Raw genomic sequence first — 20,600 nt, 5'->3', positions numbered from 1 at the left:
TTAATCAACATTCATATTCCCTCGTGAGCCACAGGCACCATATTGCACCCCGCCTTCGTACTGATGAAAACTGCATATTGGCCATTTCCAAAATGTTCTGGGACTCCACACAGGGCCCCTTTTCTCTCTTGTTCCTGCTCTGCAGTTTTCTTTTAAACACTTCCAAGACAAAAGCATCTGCCAGTTTTTCTCTCTAGGGATGTATGCAAAATGAACTTAACAGTTTTAAGGCAGGAGTAACCCTCACATCTAAATTCATTCATAGGACAGAAAAGGGCCTAAGAGGCCTCTCCAGGGACAAAACCCTGCTGAAATTCTCCCCACACACAACAGTGGGAGTTTTATAAAATCTAAGTCCAGACAATTTCCAATTCAAATGCCCAACATAGCATGACCTTTGTCAGATCTCTGAGCCCAAGATGCACCCATGATTTTTTATTCTAACTAGCACAGACATTAGACAGGGCACTACTGCTAAGCAGGAGGTTCAATATTTGCATGCTCTTCTATTGTGAAAATGTAACAGTGACAGCACTGTGTCAAATTCTTTTCCCTCTAGAACTTTAACTCTGTAGGAGAGGCATGGCTGACAGATGACTCCCCAACATCTGTGTTATGTACACTGCACAGCTGAGGAGCCCCGGATCACTGTCAGAACATCGCAGAGATGACCTGTGCCTTTCTTATGCCTTCTTCTTCTCCCTGCCCACCCCCGCAAACATATATATAAATATCTACAATACAAATTGTGCGATTTTTAACAAAATGTAAAAATGGCAAGACAGATTAACATAATTTATAGTCATTAAGCTGTTCATGTAGCAGCTCAACATATGTTGTATAAATGTCCTATACCGAATAATTTATCAGATCTGACATAGTGCACATGATATTGTTTTATTTAATACACTTACTAAAATTTCATGGATCAAACATCACTTCTGAAAGCACAGAGAAAGCACTAGAAAATATTTATTCATCTCCCGTGATTTATTTTGATTACCCTTACAGCTACATGATAAAGTGGAACTCACAAAATTACAAGGTTAAGGTTTACACCGCCATTGCTTCATCTACTAAAATATAACAAATGGCTCCATGTCTGTGTTATATTTTACTTTCATTTAGTGTTAAGTAGTACACTAGGCCAAGCACTTAGCTGCCTACTGAATATTTTAATATTTTTAAATAGGACTTAAACATCCTAACCCAGGGAGTGGGAGCTTAAGAAACAATCTTAGGAAAGAACAGCAACTCCTTTGTATGGTACTAGACAGAACAGTAGTGGCCAAAATGAAGACACACACCTTTAAATTCTCTCCTCCTCAAAAGAGATCATAGAGGGACGCCTGGGTGGCACAGTCGGTTAAGCGTCCGACTCTTGGTTTTGGTTCAGGTCATGATCTCAGGGTCATGGGATTGAGCCCCGAGTCAGGCTTCATGCTCAGCACAGAGTCTGCTTCAGATTCTCTCTCCCTCTGCTTCTCCTGCTAGTGCTGTCTCTCTCTCTCTCAAATAAATAAATAAGTCTTAAAAAGAGAGAGAGATCATAGAAATAAGCATTGGCCCATATTAGAAAGTTAGTAGGAATTCACTGACTGCACAAAGGACCACAATACCACAATACCATGGTAGAGCTGGAAGATAAAATGGCAGCAAAACACATGGCTCCTAACCTTGAGGAATTCACAATCAATCAAATAGAAAGCAAAAGACAGGAACGTATACATTCCGAATGAACAACAACAACAAAATTCTTAGTGGATCTAAACCAATATTCAAATATTCAAAGGACAAAAAAAAAAAGTAGGGGAGGGAACAGGAGAGAGAGAGAGAGAGGGAATTAGACATTGGCACTCAAGACTCTTATTCATCATCAATTTTCTTTTAAAATGTTTCATCTGGAGACAGGTCTCCCAGGCAAGGAAGATGAGACAAAAAGGAAGATATAAAGATCAGGGATGGGAGATGAGAGCCTGAAGTAGAAAAGGCCAATATAGCTCTTCAAAAAAATCACAAATGTTCGTTGGCCTGATCACTTTTGAGAGAACCATTAAAAATTTTACCAGATCAAGTGCCTTGGGAAAGAATACTAAGGAAAAAAACGAAAACAAAAAACAAAATCTGTTTCAATTTCCAATGAACTGTTTGGTTTAAAATGCGGTAAAAAGAGATGAAGACAAGAAAAAGATCTTTCTCAGGAACTAAGTTTTGTTTTCAGTTATAAGCGATAATCACCCCAAGATATCTACAAAATAATCATCTTCCCACAAGGATTACTCTCAGGTACCCAAAGGGCCTCCATCTGTTTCAAGGTATAGACACTGCAGTCCAGAAGCAAGGCTTAAGCTTCCCCAAAACTTTGCCTTACCACCATCATGTGACAGGCGAGCTGACAGTCAGTGAGATACTTCATGTGCAGTAGAAACCCACGAAGCCATATTATATTGTCTTACAAGTCGGGCAGCAGAGTGACTCTAGATGAATAACAGGTTACTGCAGGAATACTGAAGGGTCTCTCATACTGCACCCTCAGAAAGGAAAGATAAAGACTATGAAGTCAAATAGAGTTCAATATAAAAACAGTAAAGCTCCAATCTCACAAAAGAAAAGAATGAATAAGAGGGAAATAACCTTGCTCAGTTTCATGCATGGTGAGAATGGCACCTGAAAAATCATCAGTAAAAAACAATTTAACCCTTGCAGCTTTATGTCAGAGCAAAACCACCTCACCCATATTGAAGGGTTTATATGAAGACGAGCTGTAGCAATAATAGATAGCTTTTAAAATGGGCGGGGAGGGAGGCATGCATCAAAAAAAATTCAACAAGAGTTAATTGAGCGCACTGAAGAAAAGAACAACGGGTTTGAGTGTTGCAAATTCTTGCTGGGACCCCTATCATCACCATCACTCTGGTATTTTATTTCTAGACAAGAAATATGTTTTACCTTTCTGAGATTATTTTCTGGTTACAAGCCAACCATTATGAACCTTTCAGTGAATCACTGAATAGGGCACTTAAAGGGATAAACAATTATAAAAATAACTCTGTCACAAGTGCATACATTTTATTTTATTTAGTGATGTAATAAGCTTAGGGGCATATATCAGGTCCAAAATGGTCTTGGTCATTAATTTAAGCAATAAATCATAGGTCTTGCCAACAATGACGGCAAACAGATGCTAACAAGGAAATGTATTATTTAATATTGCCATGTGTTATAAAAATGTAAGTGTGTTTAAGACATGTCTTAAATTTTTATAATAATATGCATTTAATACATTACTGTTTTGACACATGCAGGAATCAGATTTATAGGTCCCATTCCGTAGCTTCTTCTTCTGTGAACATGAGAGCATATTCTGTATTTTTTTTTTTTAAACAAGAGGGGAAACCCTTAAAGTGCATGCTTGCAACAATATCTAATTGGTTGTCTTGCTGTTTTGTAGTAAATAATGTCAACACTGAAACTCATTAAAAAGAATGAATCTACATGCCGGAATACAAAAATAGAACATTTTAAAATTACAATTTTTAAAGAAACACTATAGTCTAAGAAGGGCACTCTTTAATCAAGATGACAACTACTTTTTTTCATTCATTTTGAGCTGTTCTGTATGACACCAGACAAAAATATACTAACTTGATTAATGAGTAAAGTTCAATGTTAAAAAATGTGGAAGTAACTAGGTAAGAAAAATCCTACTTTATATTTATATCTTCATGCAAAAATCCTAAGAATCAAACAGTATCTCAAAACACAAACTAATTTAAAATTGAGTCTCTCTATCCAAATTATGCCAAACCATAATATTCACCTTCTAATATTTCCTTTCTGATCAGAAGGCTGACATCTCTTACCAGTAGGTTCAACCCTCCTAGGGAAAGGGCCTGTGAGAGAAGGGAATTAGGGTATAAGGAACTAATCAAAAGCCACTTTAAAAAAAAAAAGAGGAGCTTTTTTACATCAACAAGATGCCAACTCCGCTAGAAGCATTTTTTATTTGCACATTATTTTGTCTGGGTGTCCTTTTCCATCAGCTCTCCCAACTGCCGACATGGTCTTCCCCCTTTCTTATGTAGGCAAGAGTCCATGCTTTAGAACACTTGAAGAAGCAGTGCTTGGAGTATGGAAACTAAATTTTCTTCATTAAATCTACTGAAGCAGATATTAAAAATGCATTTAATATACTGGCGATGGTCGGTGGGCACCGCTGACTGTGACAGGCCGGTTACTGATGATGTGCCGTCAGATGGCCTTCTCAGCAGGCGCCTGGGTCTCAGGCTGCTGAAGGACAGCAATATCTTCCCTTGTGTGTAAGCTCTATTCATCTCCCAAGTATTTACTAAATCACAGGCCTCTGCACACATAGCCCACGTTTCAGAGTATGCTAACAAATGATGGATGGCCTCGTCAATTCATTATGTCCTGAAAGCATGGTTTCCTGCCATTCCAATCATCAAACCTCAGTGCTTCAGAGCTGATCAGTCCCAGGGAATATATTTTGCAGGCTCGATTAAAAGAGTAGAAGTTCTTTCCATTAGAGGCTCTGACACTCTCCCCTCAGCTGTTTGTTGCTTCTAACAATTATTTGGGCAGAATATTCACTAAGTTCAGACAATATTCAGACAATATAACATTGACAGTTTTTTTTTTTTCTGATGTTTGCTAAGATGTAATTTACCTATGACAAAACAGTTGAGATATTTAATAGTGAAATTTGTGTTTTAAAATAATTTTCCTTCTATGTACAGCAAGAAAAACCTTTAAAATATTTTATATCATGTAATATTCTAATGTAAATGCATTAGTGGATACATTTCAAAGGAACTTTCAAGGGAATAACCCGTCTCTAAATCATCTAAACCTTTTAAGACAATAATTCATGAGAGTTCTGTTAATTATAATCTAGATAAAGGTACAAACTACTTAAAAATTCTTCTGACAGTTCCAAAGTTAGATAATAAGAGTTCAACTTCTCAAAGAAATAAACCTCTTAAAAGAAGATATATTTTCATTTCCAAGGTTATATATGTCAGTTGTCTTTTCTTTAAGCCATTAAGAACATTTTTATTTTTAGCTATGGCTTATCTATGGAACAGAAAATAATAGCACACTCATACCTTTCACTCAGAAACAGTAAACTTTATAAATAAACGGACCAACTTACCACAACTAAACAGATAGCTGAGCTTTGAGGAAATGGGGTAGTGTTAAAGAGCTAAACAACTTGCTATAAATAAGCTCCTGAAAATGCTAAAAATTAAAAAAAAAAAAAGTGTCATACTCCCATTTAGCCAATAGCTGGGTAGGCTCCGAAGTACCCACAATCAGCATAAGCTCTGCCATTCACCTCAACCTTGACCTCAAGATTAAGCTCACTTTTATTGCGCACAAAGGTCACCTGTATTAGGTCAAAATTCAAAGTCCCTTGTCAGAAAAGGTTGATATATTCCAACCTTTCCTTCTCCATGCATCAAATTTTTCATGGTAAAGTCATATTCAGCAGACAGTATATTCAGCAATTTATTGTGCCATTGTAATACAGTGCAGAATACAATTGTCCAAAAAGCTATAACATGAATAAAATATTTTTCATGACAATGTACCAAATCTAGACTCCTTACACACCCTTAACAGATGAAATAAAACTAACCAAGTCTGGTTTTCACACTTCAGAAGAGTTATAAGGCATTGTCCTCAAAATACATTCCATAGTACAATTAATGACTTTTCCATTACCTTTGGCTACAGGCACTATTTTTCAGAGTATCATTCAAATTTTTAAGTATTATTATATTATTATTATTATTATTAAACACAATGATTTCTAACCAGTTTTAATACCTTTATTCCAATCTGGTCTAAGTAGCTTAAGTGAAGTGTGAAATAGGTCTAAACCTAAAAGCCTCTCCTCAACCTAGAACCTAGAAGATATGCTCTACAGTAAACAGAATAGAAAAAGAAGGGGAAGAATTACTATCTTGCCCAATTCATTATTATTCCAACGATATGATCGGCAGAACTGCACAAATAAGATAAATTAAGCAAATTCTTTGCAGGTAGCATTCTAGGATACACTCTAATTACTAATAACCAAAGCCTTAAGGGGCAATATACCTATCTTCTTTAAAAAGTTTATGCAATTTCTTTGTGTTTACCACAAGACCTTTTCATAATCAGTATTAGTAGCATGAATAGATTTTAAGATTGTTTAAAAAGCACTCATTCTTCAAATTTACTAATACCTATATTAAACACTAAAACCAGTGTTTACACTCATATTATGATCTGGAGCATCCCACAAAATCTCCATGCCCTGGAAGACTTACACCTGAACTCACATAATTACTGGACTCCAGCTAGTTCCCGGTGGCAGAACCCTGACTCCAAAACTCGTATTCATCCTAATATCTTTCATAAATTCATAACCACCTTGCTATCAAGGTAGGGCGGGAATATAAAAGTATTCCAGAATATGGAAGTTTATATTTGAAGAGTAATTAGACTCCTTCCTTAAGTATTTAAGAAAATACTTAAAAATTTTCAGGTTTTAACATTCTCACTTACCCGGGGGGGGGGGGGGGGGAGAGAAGAATCAACCTAAACCTACATATCCTCATCTGTCATCCCAAAAAATATCCCATCTTGGTTGCCACTATCATCTAAGGACTTTACTGTAATTGACTAAAAGTAGGTATCCTATTATCCTGGGAGTAAATGAAAAACACTTTGGAAACCTAGAAAATAAAGGGGCTGGTTTTAGGCAAAATTTTTTCAGTTCTGATGTCCTGAGTCTAATTATTATAAGCAAAAATACCATTGCAATGAACATCCTTAAATCAATAATGGTAACAATAACAGAAACAGCAAAAATTTACTCAGCACAGTATTAGGAACTATGCTACTCATTTTATATGTACTACCACATTTCAAGTTCATAACAATCCCATTTTATAAATAAGGCACCAAGCCATGAAGAAAGTTACCCAAGGTCACCCAGCAAGTAACTCATGAAGCCAGAATTCATATGTCTATTTCCAGAACCAAGCTCTTTAAGCCAATTTATAAAACTGCCTTTACAACAAAAACCTGAACCACCTTCTGGAGTTCCCAATAATGGGTTTTGCCTCCTATCGATTTATAAAATAATTAACCATAAGCAGAGAGAGCTAATAAAGCACCCAAGGTCAAGCACAGGCTAAGACAACTCTGCCAAACTCAACACCACTTGGCCAGCCCACTCATGTGGGCCTATCCCCACAAAGAATTTCTCTTGTTATTCTAAAAGGCACATATTCTTGCCTAGTGTTGTTAATTTTATTATCCATTTGTTTTAGCTATATACTGTCATATTACTTTATTACTGACACTTTAAACGTAGAAAAGAAACACATTTGAACATGTGATAATTGAATCTTTATAAAATTGGACAAAATCAAATTATAATCAACTGGGTATCTTCCCATTTGTTTTTCATTATAATTATAGAGATGCCTTATTTTCTTTTTATACTGGAGTGACCGCCAACCGAAGACATAACAGCTAAGCTTGAAGTTTCTCAAAAAAATAATTTCTGACATGATAAACCCTCAGGTATACCATTGGAACATTTCCAAATTCCTAGAGAGAGTAAAGAATCGCTGTAATATCCCTAAAGTTAGCTAATTAATCTATTTCGAAAGGAATCAATTTTCCTTAAATGAGACATATATATGTGGTTTTTTTTCTTTTTTAACCAGGCAACATTTTTCTCAGGTCAGTTCAATCAAATGTCCATTATGATATATGTCATAATACCAATAATATACTAGGTACTGCTAAGGCTCACAACTGGCATTCTAGTTCCCACATTAACGATGGTAAGGAAAAAAATATATGTATCCTCTCTTTAGACAAAAAAAAGGGGGGATAGCCCAACAAAAATATTGTAAGAATAAATTAAATACAGATGTAAGCATTTTGAGTCCTTTTAGAAAAAAAAAGCGATAAAAAAAACAGAATAAACTGGGTTAAGAAAATTCTGGAAAAGACATGTTATAGGGCCATAACGTGCAATGCAAAAGTCTCAAATTGGTGATGGTATGCAGTGGTGAGGGGGGGCTTAAGAAATGCCTTTGGTGGCAGTGGGGAGAGCCCAGGTTTGTCACACGTTAGCCAATTTCTGTGGTGTAAACACTCCCGCCGTGGCTGATATTAAGCTACTGGACGTGAGGTCACAGTTTGTAGAGTCAGGAAAGGATACTTATCATCAGCTCGCACAAGCCAGAAAGAGCCTGCTCCAGCACCCGCTGGCTGTGGGCCAAATTCAGCCCACAGACTTGTTCTGTCTGGCCAGGAAACGAGTGGCCCACAGTGTCTTAAAATTCCAACAAAGTGACAACATTTAAAACTCAGAATATTTCTTCTAAAAAGTGAGATAGAGAGCTGCTTTCTAGAGAATAAAAGACCCGGCGGCACAGGGCGTAAGGTGGCATAAGGTGGCAGTTGCCACGTTAGTACCCACGACTGTCCTTTCCCTTAGCCACGATCCCAACCAGGCCAGCTTCATTCATTCACTCCTTGTTGGTACCTGCCTGGCCCCTCAGGAGACAGGAATCTGAGATCTCTAGTTAAAGAGCACAAAGGGAGAGTTTGACCTCCAGATGTGTAACTTTGTTCAAATCACCCGGTTGCACTCTTCCTTCGGTTTCTGCGTCGACAACATTAACTGATTTGACTAAATGGTGGCTAATTGGTATCTCAATCCAACCCTCTAGAAGTCACTGAATCTAAAATAATGAGACAGGTATGCAGGTTCCTCTGGAGAAACTTTTGTGATTTGTGCCGGAAGAGTCTCCAGCATGTCCACCACAGTGCAAATAAAAATTCAAACGTTATAAACTGGAGGTTAAATGTATTTTATTTTTACATATGTATTTTAGTTGGCCTCAGGAAATAAGAATCCAGATAATGTTGACTTCACCAGTTAAGAAATGATGTTTGTGAGCTATTTGTTACATCTAAACTGTAAGAGTCTGTGGGGTTTTTTAATGCTATACAACGAAGAGTCTCTCTCACAGCCCCAGTCCATTTACTATCTTAGCTAAATGGGGCTTGAAGTGCAAGTTAATTTCAAATTTTATTAGCTTTCCCTACCAATATTATCAGCAAAAACAAATAGCAGTGTAATATACCTTGAGCAAAAGATGGTATCAGCTTGGAAGAGTTATAGACAGAAACAAAAAAGAGGAAAAAAAATAAATTGCCAGTCTAATTTCACATGTGATTGTATAAAGATGCATTTAAATGACGCTTTACTCTCCCACGTCCCATCTACCAAGAAGGCTATCCCTACAAAGAGCCTTATTCCCCTACTAGTCTTAAACACCATCCTATAAGGTAGAGAATCTCAGGAGGCTAAGGTGTGGCACAGCCATGAGTGACAAACCACAAAGAGATTTCACTCTGTGTTTCTATTCATGCTGGCCCTGGAGTTGGGTACCCACAGCGTTCCTACATTAAACATCGCCAGGGTCATCCCCTGACCCTCTGAGAGTGATCACAAATATTCATGACAAACATAATTCATGAGTTTGAGGAGTATAAATCTGAATCTTTCATACCACTAGCCTGACTTGGGGAAGACCACATCAATCAGCTACTAAGTGAGCTTAACCAAACACCTGCACCACAAAGCTTTAGACCTTTGCCATCCTCTCTAGTGCTCACTGCATGTTTGGAGATTCCATCAGTCATGAAGTGATAACCCTGGTAAGTATCAAGGGCATGCTATGCCTCCTATTTCCTAAAACAGGATAAAGAACAAGATTAGAGTTTACAGCTCATCCTTTCTTGAGCCTGGAGCAAAGGACAAGTCTCAACAATAATAAAAATAAATACGTGAGAAATAGATGAGTTATGTTGGAGGGGAGAGAAGGGTGACAACGTACCATGTATTTTTAAGTCTTAGTCTTGTAAATGACTACCACTCCCAGGACATCCTCAGAAAAAGCCCAAGCTTCATACAGAATCACTCCAATTAGCAGGTGCCAGCATCTGGTCAGGGAAAGACCCAGTACTTACTTATTTGACTGAATAACAGTATCAAAAAACATGAATCCACTTACTTTTTCCTCTGCTTGTACTGCTTTCTCAGATTCAAAATATTTATTCCCATGGTCTTCAAGTTATTTCTCTAAGTTTAAAAGTTTTCAAACATTTTAAGCAGCTGAATCTCAATATTGAAAACACATAAAGGAAATAAGGAAATAATTCTTAAGATATTTTAACACTTTACTTTGGATAGAAAATTGCAGACCTCTCCATTATCTCAACGATACTTCAGGTGTTTATCAGGTCACGATTTGAATACCAAACATGAGCTGTAAACTCTAATCTTGTATTTATCCTGTTTTAGGTTAAAAGACAAATAAAAAAACTTTATGCACTGTCCTGAAACCAGAAGGAACAGAAAAGATCAGCCCTCAGGCAAGAGAAAGCACTTGAAAAAGTTGACAATGTCAATCCTGTCACTGTTCCCTGGCAAGAAGGAAGCTTTGAGTTATGAAGAACTATTAACTCTTAAATACATTATATCAAGATGCCTCCTGAAAGGGAGGGACGGAAAGAAAGAGGAAAGAAAAGTAGAGGCAGGTATTTAGTACTCCAAAGTGGCCAGGCTATTACTGGACCCCAAAGTCCAGTACTAGCTGGACTTCTGACCAGCTATTACTATCTTTAATATACAAGGCACAGACTGCTCCATGCTGGTCTCAAAGCCCATGGAGCGAGCAAACCATCCTGGAGCTGGCTGTGTGCTCTGTTCCCCTAAGAAATGGAGACTCGTCGTTCAGTTGGAAGCTGCACCTCAACACCTTTACTGTGTTCACTGTGTACCAGCTCATGGTAGAAGAAATCTAACAGCAGAAAGAGAGAAAGGCACCTTGAATTAAACATTTGAAAACATTTCCTCTCAGGAAAAAGCCAACTGAAAATAAAGGAAAATTTATTCTTTACCCATCTCCCATATGATTTTCACACCGGTATATAACTTTTATATGTTAAGGTCACTTTTCCTACTTAACTCTGGAAAAGTACTTGTATATTGATTGTTTTGTTTTTAAGGAAAATTCAACCAATATGGCAAAACTGCACAAAAGGTGTAATAAAAACATACTGGTAAATTCAGTCAACATTTGCTGAAAGTCAAATAATAAGATATTATTACCCTAAACATCTAGTGAACATTTTTCTCCTAGGGAGATAATATAATTCCTCCTTATTGTGTCTGTAAACATTCTGATACGAGTTACTACTTAGTAGACTAAAGTTTGATGTCTGAATATAGACTTTAAAATGAAGTTAATAATCTAATAACATGAAAACTTCCCCCCCTCAAACTAATAAGAAATAGAGTCAGCATGGGTTCTTCTCAAGATAACATTATCTGAGGTTTTCTCCAAATACTCTTTCGTAGAAATTCAAGCTACTTTTGCAACTATGCAAATCCAAAAAGGCACAGATATCTGATCAAAGCACAAGGTGCCATATCCTTAATAAAATAACCTTCCAGAAGAGTCTTTAAGGCTAGGTGTACAATGCAACAACAAAATAAAAACCTGAAATCTTATGAAATAAAAAATCATATTTTAAAAGATGACTAAAGGAAATACATGAAATAACCATATTCTTTTCTTAGGCCACTTTTTAGGCCAATTTCTTTTCCAATTTGCCCTAAAGACCAAAAAAATACTCCTAGATATATTTCCTAAGTATATGAGTACTATTTTTGAAAGTCATGTAAATTCGTTTTATTTCCTTAGCAAAACCACCAAAAGAATTTCCAGCTCAATAAAAGGCTGATTTTTTTCTCCCTTTACAAGCTATTCTCATTCATTATTCTGGAACTCAGGTGCACCACAACATTATCAAAAGAATAGAAAATTGACCACAAATTGAGAACCAACTATCAATTCAACTGTAAGAACAAGGCGAATAGGAATAATCTTCCAATTTAAGTAAATCACTACTAATTATAGACTGCAATGTGCTACTGTAATTCTTAAAAATCAGTGCATCTGGGTTCAAAAGTTTGGTTTTGTTTTTTTCTAAATGACATTATATATTACTATGAAAGATTTAAGACAAGTTTCTGATATCTGGGCCATATTCAACTAATGATTAAATCCATGTGTTCAGAGCCATATAATCAACTGATCCGTATCAAAGCAAAATTTTGTTTTATATGTTTCGGAAGGTTAGTACTCAGACATTTCTTCTACTATAGGCCAGCTACTAAATCCTAATAATAACAATAATCATATTTACCATCCATTAAATACTTATCAGAACGTCTACACTACGCTAAGTGTTTTACATGCCTTATTTTACTTAATCCTCACCACAGACTTAAGGAACTGAATGGCAAGAGGCAATACACAGAGTAAGAGTAAGAGTCTGCAGCCGGACTCTGCCTGGGTTTGAATCCCTCTTCTACTTCTTAGCAGTGGAGCTCTATCCCCCTTTTTTTTTTTTTACAGATGAGGCAACTGTGACTCAGATAAAAGTGGCAAAACCAAGTCATTCCCCAAGAACAAACTGTTATAGGAAGCAAAAAACAACGGAATACAAGACTCCCCATGGATCAAGAGAACAGCTTAAAATGCATCACTGGAGGTGGGGGGTAACATTATTCAAAAAAGGGTAACTGTAGTCAACAGCAGCACCAAAATAAACTAAGCCACCCTGAACAAAGGTAAAACTTAAATAAAATTGTGCTTGTCCCAAGCAAGTCCCTTAGCTACTCCACTCCTAACTAGACCAGACCCTAGGTCCACCATCAAGTACCACTAAAGTTCTACGCTGGCAAATACACAATACAGCCAGCCCTAACTCCAGTTCTCAGGTAAAAGTAGGTGAAGATCTCAAGAAAATGAACCAACTCTATTGGTTTAAATACAGGGAGCCCGGCCAAACAAGTTTTTAACTACTCCTTGTGAGATTTATCTAGGAACAGCCTCATATGAGTAAATGGTTGCCTATACTATGATCTAGGAGTGGGAAAACAGTAGGTGTTGTGGGCCAAGACAGAAAACATAATGGGGAAGGCACTCTTAGAAACAGCTGAGCCAGAATCTCTAAGGGAAAAGATATAGCAGTAAAGACACTTACTTGCTTAGAGATGTATGGTATCAAGAGTTTGACTTCTGACTCGTTAGTATAGGCATAAATAGCAACCAAATAACCAATGCATGGCAAGGGAACTCAGGGAAAAATTAAATTTGTGCCAAAGGGCTTAGTTTATCAGCAAAAGAATTTCTAACCAAGGCATATCTCCTCAAAGAAACCCACTTGACTCAACATACATGTAGTAAATGTTCCACAAATTCTTTGTGGATTCTGTGATTCTAATAATTTATGGCTACTGGATATGTCTTAAACTCTTTCCTCAGACTACAAGTTATTCAAAATTAATGACTACAATGTCTTATCTGTTTTCTAAAAAATACTCGAATAGTGCCACAGACAGAGTGAGCACACAGTGAATTATGACAGACCAAATGCCAAGAGAGGTGAATGAACTGCAAGTACCAGTGAAAATCATGGGCTGACTGTGTGATGGATTGTTTCACATGAAATGGTGGTAGTAAATGATATTAGTTGAAAGAGTATTCCAGTGAGAGAAATAGAAAATTACCATTAGGCAAATACCGGTAATAACAATTTCAAGCAAGAACCACTGATGGATGCTTATAACAACAGAAAAGTGTGATATGAGAAAAAGAATATTTGCATAGATTCAAAGGATATCCCCACAAGGTAATTATTGGAAAGGGAATAGTAGTAATTTTAAAATGGAGAAACTTGGCAGACATCACACCTTAACCAAGTGAATAAGGTTAACCTTACCAGCAATAAAACATAAAAAGTCATGCACCCCCTGATACGATGTACAGAGAAGGGTACAACAGCACTTCTGGGGTATTTTTGCCAAAAAGGTTTACCCTCAATCTAATCATGACAAAACATCAAGTACAAAGGACATTCTACAAAATAATTGGCCAGTACTCTTCAAAACTGTCAAGATCATAAAAGACAAAAAATAATGGTAAGGAACAGCCACCGGCTGGAGGAGCCTAAGAAGACATGACAACTAAATGTAATGTGTGATCCTGGAATAGCAAAGGGATGTTAGTGAAAAATCTAGCAAAAGTTCAAACAGGCCTATAGATTAATTAACCGAACTACAATAAAATTAATTTCCTGATTTTTATAATTGTACTATGGTTATGTAAGAGGTTAACACTAGGGGAACCTGGGTGAACAGTATATGGGAACTCTCAAAGAATGACTAAAATCAGATACATATGTAGTGTTTAGGCAGGAAAAAAAAATGTAAAATATAACCTGACTGGGCTGGGGGCTTCTACCTGAATAAGGAGGTCCAGGAAATAAGCTGGGAGATGCAAATCAATGAATGTATCCTCAGCAAGTACTTAGATACAGTATGCCCTATATTCTTGGGCCCAAAGGGTCCATTACCTGTAAAACTGCAGATCAGAAAAGAATAGAAGGAGGGTGAATTTTGGAGCTGTATTAGACATCATAAAGCCCTATCCCTTCATTTTAAATTGAACGATTATAAAACCAGAGGGTTAAGAGGACTGCACAGGCTCAACCTAGTGACTTGTAAAGACATAAATTTGTAATTTCAGTGAAAACAAGGAAGTCATGGATAAGTGAGGCTAGCAAGAAGCCACAGTGAGTGTATGGGGGGGTGGGGATTAAGCCACATCTTTACCTTTGAGCTAGATAAATTAAAAAATTAATAAGAAAGAAAGCCACAAAGAATCTAGAAGAAAATTTAGGTGAAGATTTAGTTTTCATGTCTTAGGACAGGACAGGACTTTCTCAGCAAAAAAAGGATAAACTTAAAGTTAAGCATATAAAAAATAGAAAAAGTGGCACCTGGGTGGCTCAGTCAGTTAAGGGTCTGCGTTCAGTTCAGGTCATGATCTCAGGGTCCTGGGACGAAGCCCCATAGTGGGCTGCCCACTCAAGGGGGAGTCTGCTTCTCCCTCTGCCTCTCCAACCCCCCAGCCCCCGCTCACGCACGCTCTCTCTCTCAAATAAATAAATAAAATCTTTAAAACGAACTTTAAAAAAATAAAAAATAGAACAATATTTAAAAGCAAACACCTGGGAAAATATCTGCAACAGATATGACATGTAAAGGATCAACATCCTTAACATATGCAGATCACTAAACAATAACAAATCAATAAACAATAATAGCAAACACTCCAATATAAAATTAGACAAAGGACAGCAGGCAGGTAATTCAAAAAGAAGAAAGTTAAATGGTCAATAAACAACTGGGGAAATACACAATGCATTATAATAAAAAATGCAAATTACAAAATGTCACTCTTGATCAATCGTACTAAAGATTAAATAATGACACTCTTTAATGCTGGCCAAAGTTATAGAGACAGATACTCCCCTGCCCTGGTAGTAATAGGATTAGTATAATCTTTTTTTCTCTTTTTCTTTTTCTTTTTTTTTTTTTTGAGAGGGAGAGAGGCAGGGGAGAGGTGGGGGGAGAAGCACAGGGAGAGGGAGAGAATCTTAAGCAGGCTCCAGGCCTAGCTCAGAGCCCAAGGGAGGGCGGGGGCTCCATCTCACAACCCTGAGATCATGACCTGAGCTGAAATCAAGAGTTGGACACTTAACCAACTGAGCCACCCAGGTGCCTTAGTATAATCTTTTTGATACTAATTTGTCAATATACACCGAAATCCTTCAAAATATACATATCCTTTGATTTGAAATAGCTCATAGTTGTCGAAGTGTGGTCAATGGACTCCAGTGGACTCCTGGAGTCCCTGAGACCCTCTCAGGGATCTACAAAGTCAAAACTATTTTTATGGAACTAGTAAGACATGATTTACCTTTTTCCCTGTGTGAAATCTGCATGGATGATACAAAAACAATAGTGGGTAAAACTGCTAGCCCCTACGCATAAATCAAGGCAAACTGTTCTAGCAGTCACTGTAAATTTTACTGCAACACACTTGCAGGACAAAAAAAAAAAAAAAAAAAAAAGCCAGTTTGGGACTCCTGGTTGGCTCGGTTGGTAGAGCATGCTGACTCTTGATCTCCGGGTAGTGAGTTCAAGTCCCATGTTGGGCATAGGGTTTACTTAAAAAAAAAAAAAAAAAAGGCCAGTTTCACATAAGAATATCTTAAGATTCACTTATTAATTTTATTAAATCTCAACCTTTGAATACGCATCCTTTTAACATTCTATATGACAAAGTAAGAAGCAAATACAAAGCACATCTACAGCATATCAAAGTATGATGGCTGACTCAAGGGAGAACACTTACATGATTGTTGTAGAGCTGAACTAGCCACTTTTTCCATGGGACAACTTTTTTACTTGAATGAGCAATGAACAAAGTATAATTATTTAGATTTGGGTATCTGGAAGACATTTTCTGAAAAATAAACAATGTGAGCCTGTCACTTCAAAGAAAACAACTGATAATATTTGCTGCAATGATAAAATTTGAGCTTTCAAGGGAAAATTCAAATATTGGAAAACTCTGCACCCATCACCATAAGCCTGACAGCTTCAAATCTTACATACTTTTCTGATGAGATCAGTGGGGATATTAATGAATATGAGTTTTTGATAATGTATAATGAAAGGTGACAACATTTGGAAGATTTGCATAACTCACAACCAACATTTTACAAACAAACAATGCATGGATGATAAAAATCATGCATGGGTGAAAGATCCACTCAAAGTTCAAGACAGGCCAGTGGATTGTAATATAATAGAGTGAAAAGCTCCATGATATGGTTTCACATTCTACATTGTAATTAACCTTTGAGAAAATACCACTTGTTAGGTTTATGTAGTAACAAAAAGATCCACATTATCTGGAAAGCCTATTAAATTATTCTTCTCTTTTCCAACTACATCTGTCTGAGGCTAGAGTTTCTTCATATTCTTTAATCAAAACAACATATTACAACAGGTTGAATACAGAAGCAGATGTCTTCCTTCTATTTAAGACAGCCACTAAAGAGATCTGCAAAAGTGTAAAACAATGCCATTTTCTCACTACTTTTTTGAAATGATGGTTATTAATCATAAAAATATGTTAACACAAAATGGGTTTATTATTGTCATTTTTAAATAAATTAACAAGATTTTTTTTTTAATTTCCCAATTTTAATTTGTATTTTGGTACATATCAACAGCTGTAATCTACGTAAACAAAAGTTCTTTTGTTTGGGGTCTTTGAGGCTTATTTAGAGTATAAAGAGATCTGGAGACCAAAAAGTTTGGAAACTACGGATACAGTCACTCTCACATCTGTGAATCTAAAGTAAGAAAATAAGCAGAAGACTGGGCATTATATAACAACTATATCAGAAAATTAGAAAAACAAAACTTCTGATGTCCAATAATAAGAAAGTGGATGGTACATATAGAATGTGATATTATTTATTTGAAACAAATTGTGAAGAATTTTATGAGAAGTGCTCACAATATGTGAAGTAAGAACAGGAAGACCTACAAACTATATTAGTAGGGGCAGTATTACACTGAAAAAAAGACTACAAGGAAATACATAAAATGTTAAAAGAACTTTTCTGGGCCATGCAATTATGAATACTTTTTGTTTACTGAGCATGCACAACTTTTAAAATCAGGAAAATAAAACTTTAGCAACTTTTAAAAAACATTTCCGTACTGGGGAGCCTGGGTGGCTCAGTCTGTTAAGCTTCTGACTCTTGATTTCAGCTCTGGTCATGATCTCGGGGTGGGGAGATGGAGCCCTGCATGAGGCTCTGCACCCGGCATGGAGTCTACTTAGGATTCTCTTTCTCCCTCTCCCCCTCACTCTTCCTCTCCCCCTGCTCCCCAACATCCACGCTCCTGCACATGCTCTCTCTCCCTTTCTCTCTCTCAAATAAAATCTTAAAAACAAAAACAAAACCATTTCAGTACTTTTTCTTTAGAACTCAGTGTATGCAAATGCCAACAAAAAATAATTGTCACTCTTATTATTATTAATATGAAGACTAATCCAGACAGCTTAATGTAGAATTCTGAACTGAAAGTCAAGAAACCTGTATTCTACATTGTTTTGCCATTAAACATCTCTGGGATTTTGACAAGTCACTTAACCTATTTGAACCACCAGAAATTATCTATGAGGTCCTTATCTGACTCTCTAGTAAAATGAACTACCAAATCTAAAGGTTGTTCAAGGCCTTTGCAACAACCACCTAGTGTAAAACAGTGCCGTAATGAAAACTGTGAAGTCAACTCCAAAAACCACACTGTTAATAGAATTTCCACTCATGCTGCTAAATGACCCTTTAATCCCTTCTTTTGCAGAGTAGTAGTACAGACTCTCTAAATAAAGTTTCCAGTGGAAGAAGAGTTAGTTATTCCCTGAATGGTATTTGGGAAAATTAAAAAATATTTGGCCATATCATGAATAAGGGGGGAAAAAAGCTCATAAGAGAGGGCGCCTGGGTGGCTCAGTTGGTTAAGCGACTGCCTTCGGCTCAGGTCATGATCCTGGAGTCCCTGGATCGAGTCCCGCATCGGGCTCCCTGCTCAGCAGGGAGTCTGCTTCTCCCTCTGACCCTCCCCCCTCTCATGTGCTCGCTCTCTCTCATTCTCTCTCTCTCAAATAAATAAATAAAATCTTTAAAAAAAAAAAAAAAAGCTCATAAGAGAATAGGCAAGAGAGCACGGTGCCCCTAATGAAGGGCATCCTTCATTAGTGTACTTCCTAAGTCCTCCATAAGCATATGGGGAGGTTACTTCTTATGGAGATGAGGTGACAAAGGAAAAAAAAAAGATAAAAAGAGGTGGGGAAAAAGAGGAGAGGAAAAGGGAGAGGAAAAGAAAGAGAAGCAAAAATACAGTAGTAATATGAGAACACAACAAGAGCTCCATCTTCAAACTGCCCAGAAAAATCTACCTATTCCCTCAGCTAACCAGCCTTCCCCCATTTCATTGTTCATTGGCAGAGCTGGCAAGAGTTAATGAAAGAAAATTAAATTCCAATTTGTCAATTTTGTTCCTTGTTGGCAAGTTTGATAAAAGTCTTAAAAACTATAAAAGGAAAAATATTGCCTTTAATTATATCTGGAAAATATTAAAAATATTTTACAGATGAGGAAAACTGACTCCTTCAAAAAACAGAGGTCATAAAAGACCTTTAATTTACTCTTCAATTTGTACTTTATTAATACCAATTATCCAGTAATCTCTCTTTCTTCAAGAAAACACTTCTTTGGTGATATCTGTGCAAGGGTGGGAAGTATGAAATACACCTGGAATGTGTGTGTGTATATATATATATATACACACATATATATATATTTTAACAACCATATATGTATATATATGTATATATGGTTGTTAAAATGGCCAGTCTTGACCCAAGAGTGGAATCCCTAGCGCACCAGTCTCTGACTGGACTGACAAACACTTGAGATCACCTAATTGCTTTAGAGAGTCAAAGTTGAACAGTAGGAGGCCTCTTTAGGCCTGTGGTCCCTTGTTTGTTTCCAGGGGCCAATCGAAAAGGGTCTTCCATTTCCTCCTTCTGAATCTAGAATTTGCATTTCCACTTTGAGAGGGCCCGGCCACCTATCATTCATTCCTAGTATCTGTCAATTAACCAGACATTTATGAAGCACCTACTATGTGCAGCCATCACATAGAACACACCAAGTTTTCAATAAACGTTTCTGAACTTGAATTTAATTTCAAGGTCTTGGGAGACTGCCAGGGATTCATCCATTTAAGAGTCTCCTGTGGAAGACAGGTGAAAGAAGAAACCTTTTCACATCCTTGATCTCCCAACAACCAGACACTCTTGTTCCTCCCCGCTCATGTGTGACACGTGGCTCCTAGGCGCTGGCTGGGATGCCCAGGCACAGCTGCTGCGGGCAAAGTGCTGTGCGAGTGGAGAGACGGACACTTACCTGGGGAACCTCTGCTTCAGCTTCCTCAGGCTCTGCCTGGTAGGCGGTACAGACACTAGGCACTGGGCTATCTCGTCGTACTGGGCTTTGGTCAGTATCATGTTGGGCCAGGGACTGGAAAGTGGCGGGGACAAGGAAAACACACCCTGGGCTCCAGCAGCCTTGGTGCCGGGAGACGAGGGGTGGGCACACAGCGGCACGGCGCTGGCTCCTAGTCTTCTTTGGCTTGTTCCTATACCCCCTTCACCACTAGCTGCACAGCTTAGGCTTCACCCGGCTGCTCGGCGACGGGGGGAGGGCTGTAGACCCGATTGCCCTGCCTTGGCTCTCTGAGCAGCCGCAGTGGGCCCGGCCGAAGGCAACCGGCCGCCATGATAGTTAAGGGCAAAACGACCAGGAAGTAGCTGCCGTCAACAGACGTGGCGCCTAAATCGCTGCGGGCTCCCGTCCAGGCAGTGTCCACCAGGGATCAACCTCGTTTGTTTGCTGAATTCACCCTCCCGGCTACCAGAAGTCAGGGAGCCCTAGCGCACAGGCCGGGCGGCAGAGCATAAAGGTGCCCCACGATCCTTAAGCTTGAGCCCCGG

The 20,600-nt window shown here is 37.7% G+C and overlaps 1 protein-coding gene across 2 annotated transcripts in view; it reads right to left on the bottom strand.

Annotated features, from left to right (window-relative positions):
- CUNH15orf41 (chromosome unknown C15orf41 homolog) overlaps window positions 1-20,291 on the bottom strand; it is a 204,568-nt gene extending 184,277 nt beyond the window's left edge. For both annotated transcript variants that reach the window (XM_032417050.1, XM_032417051.1), the window contains exon 1: window positions 20,014-20,291. In XM_032417050.1, coding sequence (XP_032272941.1) covers window positions 20,014-20,114 — 101 coding nt within the window. In that variant the 5' untranslated portion in view covers window positions 20,115-20,291. The remainder of the gene's footprint in view (window positions 1-20,013) is intronic.
- Between the last annotated feature and the right edge of the window lie 309 nt (window positions 20,292-20,600).

Source organism: Phoca vitulina, unplaced genomic scaffold, assembly GCF_004348235.1.
Source record: "Phoca vitulina isolate PV1807 unplaced genomic scaffold, GSC_HSeal_1.0 scaffold20, whole genome shotgun sequence".
In the NCBI taxonomy this organism is placed as follows: Eukaryota; Metazoa; Chordata; class Mammalia; order Carnivora; family Phocidae; genus Phoca; species Phoca vitulina.
Note: the sequence above shows the minus strand (reverse complement) of the source record. Positions and strands in the feature narration are given on the sequence as shown.